The sequence below is a fragment of the Myotis nattereri genome, assembly GCF_964212035.1.
Source record: "Myotis nattereri genome assembly, chromosome: 2".
Taxonomy (NCBI): Eukaryota; Metazoa; Chordata; class Mammalia; order Chiroptera; family Vespertilionidae; genus Myotis; species Myotis nattereri.
This window is the reverse complement of record NC_138076.1, coordinates 201,548,830-201,556,337: the sequence shown is the minus strand read 5'-3', so window position 1 is coordinate 201,556,337 and position 7,508 is coordinate 201,548,830. Positions and strand designations below refer to the sequence as shown.

The 7,508-nt window shown below is 42.1% G+C and overlaps 1 protein-coding gene across 1 annotated transcript in view; it reads left to right on the top strand.

The window, feature by feature from the left end:
- Window positions 1–1,457: 1,457 nt before the first annotated feature.
- Window positions 1,458–7,508, top strand: part of IGF1 (insulin like growth factor 1) — a gene marked incomplete at its 5' end in the record, with an annotated part of 53,672 nt that continues 47,621 nt past the window's right edge. The window contains 2 exon segments of the mRNA XM_081083138.1: window positions 1,458–1,520; window positions 5,870–6,026. Of these exon segments, the coding sequence (XP_080939264.1) occupies window positions 1,458–1,520; window positions 5,870–6,026 (220 nt within the window).

Genomic DNA, 7,508 nt, shown 5'->3' with positions numbered 1-7,508 from the left:
TTCCAGACTACGGCTTCCAGCAGACCTCTGTTTCAGTGGACGCATCAGTATCATCGTGGTCCCTGACAGTCATGAGAGGGGAATGCAGGGTCCAGGTTATTCCCACCGTCCCTGGGCAGCCATGCCTGCTAGACATGCAGGGAAACAGCTTTGTCTTATCTTGACTTTCACAACCTTGTTTCATAATCCACTTTCTTATCTATAACCTCACAAAACCAAAGAGAAATCGGTACAAAGTATATTGACGAGCAATCAGAACTTGATTCTCAATGGCAAAGGCAAGGGTTCATTATAAATAGCAAAACAGCTGGCTTGGGCCATGTTGCCAGCCACTCATCCAGTGGAGGGATTTGAATGACATCATAACCCTTGAGAGGGCATTGCTATCCAGCTGGTGTTATTTAGAACACACAAACACTGGAGAAAGAAAACACACACACACACACACCGAGAGAGAGAGAGAGAGAGAGAGAGAGAGAGAGAGAGAGAGAGAGAGAGAGAGAGAGTTATGCAGAAAAATATGAACAATGGGAAAATAGCTTGTCCTTTCCCCTGGTGGTGGTGGTGGTGGGGGTGGGCGGGGGGGTGATAGGCAGCCTAGTAGAAGAAGGAAAAGAAAAGATTTTATTTTTTTCAGTCGGCTTTACAGCTCAGCAAAGTCTTTGCCCTGTCACAGGCAAAAAGCATGAACCGGTGTCTCCCTAAAGGGAGCCAATTGCGACGCTGCCTGCCCCTTTCCTAGGTTCTGGGAAATGAGCTCATTTTTCTGGCTTGGCAAGTAGGACAAGGGGTCACCCCATTGCTGTCTTCCAACCGAGTTTACCTTAGTCATTTCAGGGTTAAATCGTAGGTTTGCTTGGGGTGTCTTTGCTTCACTCTTTTATTTTGCGTTTGCTAGAATGTAAAATTGCTTGCCCACCTGCCACATACCCTCCTTTCATACTGATAAGGTGTATTAACAGATGTGCGTCTTCATGCCCAGGAGAAAGTTAATCAGAGAACAGATCCTCTTCTCCTATAGTAGCATCAATATTTTTAATATCTGCTCACCCTGTCACTAACACACCTTCTTTTAAGAGAGAAAAAAAAATGCTTCTGTGCTCTAGTTTTAAAATGCAAAGGTATGATGTTATTTGTCACCATGCCCAAAAAAGTCCTTACTCGATAACTTTGCCAGAAGAGGGAGAGAGAGAGAAGGCAAATGTTCCCCCAGCTGTTTCCTGTCTACAGTGTCTGTGTTTTGTAGATAAATGTGAGGATTTTCTCTAAATCCCTCTTCTGTTTGCTAAACCTCACTGTCACTGCTAAATTCAGAGCAGATAGAGCCTGCGCAATGGAATAAAGTCCTCAAAATTGAAATGTGACATTGCTCTCAACGTCTCCCATCTCTCTGGATTTCTTCTTGCCTCATTATTCCTGCTAACCAATTCATTCCCAGACTTTGCACTTCACAAGCAATGGGAAAAGTCAGCAGTCTTCCAACCCAATTATTTAAGTGCTGCTTTTGTGATTCCTTGAAGGTAAATATTTCTTACTCTTTGAAATCATTGGGGGATTTGCTTTTATTTGTGTACTGCTTGCTTCTTCCTAGAAATGTTATTCACTTTAGAATTTTCATTGTTTCGGAACTGGGAGTTATTTATAAATTGCTGAATGTGCAATTCTGTGGGATTTGAAAAGATAGCTCCGGGAGATAGATGCCTTTACACAGAGATATGTATGAGTAGAAACGATTGCAAGGTACTTATGCTAAATCCTCCACTTCGCCGGGGTTCAGTGGTGTCTTTAGAGAAGAGTCCTTTAAATCCTGTCTATGGTTAAGGGCTATCGAGAGTGGATATGAACTTGGGAATTTTTTTTTTTGCAGGTGCAGATGTTTAATTTAAGAAATTGTTCTTACGTATATATGAGTGTGTGTGTGTGTGTGTGTGTGTGTGTGTGTGTAACTTGTCAGGATTTTTATTATAAGGCATGCCACATACAGAGAATTACATTTTAGATGATATTAAATCTTTTAAATATGATCTTTGAAACTAAGGTCCCGGAACTGTCTGCACTTCTGCCCAGAAAGTCCAAGTTAGAGAGGAGTTTAATTTGCTCTTGAAAAAGAACTTGACAACTCTTGCTGAACTTGCATATTCATATAATTTAAATACATGCATACTGTATATGGGAAGCAGAGACTTTCTACTAACTGTCCAAGTTTTCTGGTTTAAAGAGGACTTTCTCGGGCAAAGTTTGGGCTTGGGGGGTTGTGTTGTAAAACTCTGACTTTACACTCGGTGCTGCAAAGTCTCGTTAGGTCAATTTGGGTGCCACCGTCCGTGCCGCGACTTCTCGTTTCCAATCACTGGCCCCAGTTCAAATTTCCATTCTCAGCAAAATTATATCCTTCAAGGCATGTGTTTTTCCAATTTGCAAGCACTTTTAAGCTGCTGTCACTGGTTCCCGATGAAATTGCCTGAGGTCTCAATTCATAAAATGTCCCTGCTCCTGGGTACTGCATTCATTTGCTGCTTTCAAATACTCCACTGCCGGGACTTTTCTGAGTAAGTGGCTTAGGAGTTAAGGATCCATCCTTGTCCGGGCACCTGATTCTGCTGCCCTTGAGATGCCAAGATACAGGCTGGCTACTTTGCTTTTAAAAGAAATCAAGTCAACTTACATATATGCTCTGTGGTCTGACAGGTGGGGGATTTGTCTCCCAACAAGAGGCCGTTGAGTGTTATGCCTGCCTTAATTACAAGTTTGGAAAACTGTCTCCAAATGAACTTTCCATGCTGTGTATGCTGAACTTTTCAAAAGCAGAGCTAGCAATAAGTTGTTCCTTTTTCCTGCATTTGGGGCAGGAAGTGGTTTGAGGGAGGTGAGTGGTCTTTCAGATGTCATTCAGGGAGTCAAGATGTCCTGTCTGGAGGCAGGACTCACAAGGTGATGGATTGTACTCTGAGTCTCAAGACATTTTCCAAGTGTTTGAGTCAGAGGGGAGACGGGAAGGGAGAGGGCTGGAGCCTGGGTCACTGTCTGGGGTACAATGGAAATTGGTATCTTGATTGAAGGGAAAAGATTGACTCAAATCCCAGCTGTATAATTTGTTCATTGTTTGAATGGACAAAAGGCAGTTTACCCAGACTCATAGCGTACCTGCTTGGGTGTCCAAATGTAACGAGATGCTTTCACAAACCCCACCCACAAAGCAGCACATGTTTTTAAGTCTTCAGTTTTCTATTCACATCAGCCTCATAATACTCAGCCTGACCTGCTGTAAAAGCTCTGGAACAAACAAAAATGGTTACACCTACAGTGAGTATTTTCTTATGACTATTGCCCTCAAATTCTGCTAGGCATTTTCATTGTAGCCCAGACATCTGGAACCAATTGATATTCCATTGATTTAAGATAAAAAGAAAAGTCTTTAAAATTTTGGATTTGTGGGGGATTTTTGAGAAAGAGTGTTCTGATATTTTTTCTTCCTTTCTTCTCTTCTCTTTCTGGTTCTGCCTTCCTTTCTATCATATTTTTCCTTTCTCTTCATTTCTTTTGTGTTTGGCAAAACAAAAGGCCAAGGGAATGATGAACATAGGGGGCCACTTGTTACAACCTTTTAACTCCTAAACAAGTTCATTATTGTTTTCTGTTTGGGGGCACATGATGTGATAAATTCTTTGGTTCTTCGTGGGTGTACTGAACTGTTTTTGTGAACTAAAGGAACATGCATTAAAGGTTCTATCTTGTCCTAGAACTGTAAGTGCTGACATTTATCTGACAATATAATTAAGCAAAAGAGAAAAAGCTGTAAAAAAAATTTTAAATTCTTAAATGCTAGAGATTTATATGTATTGCTGGGCTTAAATGTGTTATACCAGAAATAACTATTTAAAATATAGTTTTGACATCTACTTATGTTATCAGTTCACTAAGGCTGTAAGCTGAGTACCTTTTCCCCTGAATTACATGACAACTGAAGAACTCAAAGGAATCTATAATTGCAAGTGCTTGGCTTTGAGCATTACTATGGAGAAATAAGGTTGATAGCATAAGGATACATCCTAGAACTGACCCATTGCCAGAGTGTGGGTATATTCTGTAAGATCAATTACAAGTAGCTTTTTTGAAAGGGCAATGAAGTACAGTTGAATTGGTTTTGTTGAGGTTTCCACTGGAAATATTGAAGGGGAAAAGCCCCACTAATTATTTTATAACTAAGGAAAATGAGGATTGGCTGATGATTTGTTTCTAGCAGTCTCAGTGGTTTGGGCTTCATGTGTGTGGAGGGTTTCCATAAGACTCCAGTAGAGTCCTATTGAGAAAATGGAGGAAATGTTCAATTGTGCTTTTACCTCCTCTTCTATTTTATGCCCATTACTTATGATGATTTGCAAATAGAAGGTGTTTTTTGTAGTCAACTGTTTAACAAGAGTCCAAGGTTCTCCCCACCCCCAATTTCTGAGCTGAAGGTCTGGCTACCAACATGGAAATCTTCATTAAAAGGATGGGGCACACTTTGCCACTGATGTGGAAGCATTGAATGGAGAGTTCATGGAGAGCAAGGAGCATGGCACAAAATCAATGACTTGAGTCTGTTGCTCCAAAAGTGATGGGGTTGAATGGACCTGCCACTACTAGGAGGTTCCAAAGAGGCTCTTTTTATCCTAATAGCTTCCAGTCTAACTCCATGACCTTTAACAGGGTCTTTCACTTAACCTATTCTGATGACTCTTCCAATGCTGTTGAAAGTAGATGCATCTAAGAACGGGGAAGCTGCTCGCCTTGGGAGCCTTCCTGGAAGAAACCACAGCTTTGTGCCACAAGTAGTAATATGGAAACACTTAATGATCACCTTAGCCTTGTTTCTTCTACTGAGAGTGAGGATGGAGCTGTGAGCCACAGGAATTCTGCCTCTGGCAGGGCTGCCACTTGGCTGTCTGTCACTGCGAAGTGAAGCCAACCAGGGGTCCCTCAGTATATATTGATATAAAATTTATCCAGTGTCATGTAAGTCCCTCCAAGAGGTGAAGTCAGAATTCCTGGGACTTAAAAAAAAAAAAAAAAAAAAAAAAAAGCTTTTGTAGGTTTTGAGCTTGGTGCCCTGTTCATGGAAAGCATTCTCTACACATTCTCTACACGTGTTGATGTGATATTGAGCTTGACACAAAGGGCTTTAGAATGCAGAAAGAGTAGGGTCTACTTAGCAAGAGCCAATTTCATTCCTAAATCCTCACATTTTTTCTTGTTTCTGTTTTTTATATTCCCACTTGTGGTTGTGTTAACTTCTGTAGGTAAGATATCCCCCAGGTAAGAAATCTCTCTCTCTCTCTCTCTCTCTCTCTCTCTCTCTCTCTCTCTCTCTCTCTCTTTCTATCTATCTTAAGTGAAAAAAAGAAAAACTCTATAATGATATATAGTATTTTTATAAGCCACAGTAAGTTCTTTTTAATCAGTAGCTAGGGAAGGATGTTCTGGTTAATTTAATACTCTCGTCAATAATGAATGCATATGCTATCTGTGGATGGCCTGTCTTTAGAGAATGTAAATTAATAAAACATATTTGGCACCAAATCTGGACTGAGCACATTTAACTTTTGATAATTCAAAAGGTTTAGGAACCCATAAAGAAGGGATCCTTGGAGGACTTTGCCAAGGTTTCCTAGTAGCAAGGGGATTACACACAGGTCATTTGGTGTCCAGATGTGCTCAGCTCAGGCCACCCTGCGGTCTCTCGTGCACGCTGTTGCCCTTCTGTGCAGGGTGGTTCTGATTCATAACAGTGATGGAATGTGTGTGGGGGGTCAGTTCACCCTTGTCCCACCCCCAATCCTCTTGCAAGGACCCAGGAGGAAACATGACCCTCCTTCTGTTTCCTCGGCAGGTAAAGGTGCACATCATGTCATCCTCCCATCTCTTCTACCTGGCCCTGTGCTTGCTCACCTTCACCAGCTCCGTCACAGCTGGACCGGAGACACTCTGCGGGGCTGAGCTGGTGGACGCTCTTCAGTTCGTGTGTGGAGACAGGGGCTTTTATTTCAGTAAGTAGCCCTCCCTCTCACAGCTCTGTGGATTTACAACCACAGAGAGTGTGTGAAGAACTGAATGACTGCCCGTGGCAGGCAGCCACCCTCAGCCTGCGATTCCTCACCTTAAAGTAAGCCTAGTGTTTCAGTGCGGCTGTGGCAGGTTTTGTAGATTTCAAATGGAATTTTCCTCCTTAGCAGTTTGTCTTTTAACTATTTCCTGATGGGCACTCAGGCAACTATTATGCTTTTCCCTCACCATTCCCATTCCCTTCAGTGAAGGGAGGGGACAGAATGGCCCTCAGGGATTGAGTTTTTGTTCTCTAAACCTTTGTGTGCACATATAAGCATCTGGAAACATGTAGACCTGTTTGAAGTGCCAAGAAATTTGGAGTAAAATAATAAGGTGGACTTGGAAAAAAATTAAGAGGGCACATCCCATGTCTCCATGCTACATGAAATCTCCAGGAACAGACAGAGGTTGAACTTCCCTGAAAGGCATGTTTGCAAATACACAGGCTCTTTTAAATGCAAACAGAAATGCCAGGTTCATTTGCCCTCTACACAAATTGACCTTGAGTTTTTGTTTATTGCCTTCCTTTGGCACAGCCTTTTTCTGTGGCTCTCCAGTGATATCACCATCTGGAAAGGGGTTTCTGACAAGTGTGGGGTTACTTATTCCACACGGAGGTCTCAGGTGATTAAAAAGTCGACAGTCAATGAAAAGTAGACGGCCAAGTCAACGCTTGCAAATAATAAGCACAAACAACAGTCGGTGCTGCCTGAGGGAACTCATCACTTAAAGAATCTATGCCAGAAGCTTGTACATTACAGTACAGTGAAATCTAATGCCAGATGTTCATTCTGTATAATTTTTTTTTTTTTTTGGAATTTTGGAGAGTTCCGGAAAACGGCCGCTCAGGTCCTCGGTGAGCATGAATCATTCTTAGAGCTTCATATCGCTCAAGTGTAGACAGCTTTCCTCAGTCACCCACTAAGTTTTGAATAGCTCCCGGATTGACTCACACATTTCAAGTCTTTCTCATCTTCTTCCCAGGGAAGGTGGTGGGTGTGGGGAAGGGGCGTAGGAGGGGCGCTGGGACAGGGGTCCATATATAGGTTTCTGGGGTGGATGGGTGGAGGGATGGGAAGGAAGAGGCTGAAAGGAGGACTGATGATCTGTACACATTGTGGATTTGGCAACAAATAGAATTTAAACAACTAGTGACAGAGAATGAGATGTGCTTTCTACTATTTGAATGGGCAAAATCCCACTCTGTTTCCAGCCAATACTTTAATTGAGCTAATTCATCTATTTCTCTGGCAATAACGTGATTCTGTCCAGCTCTTGGTTGCAGTGCAGATGAATGAGTTCACCAGGTGGGTTCTTATCAAGCAGCAGTCTTATTTTACAAAAGGCAAATGTGTCGCATCAACTTCCCTCAGCAAAGGGTTGCCATTAATCTTTACAGTGCTGCTACTGGTCCACATTAAAAA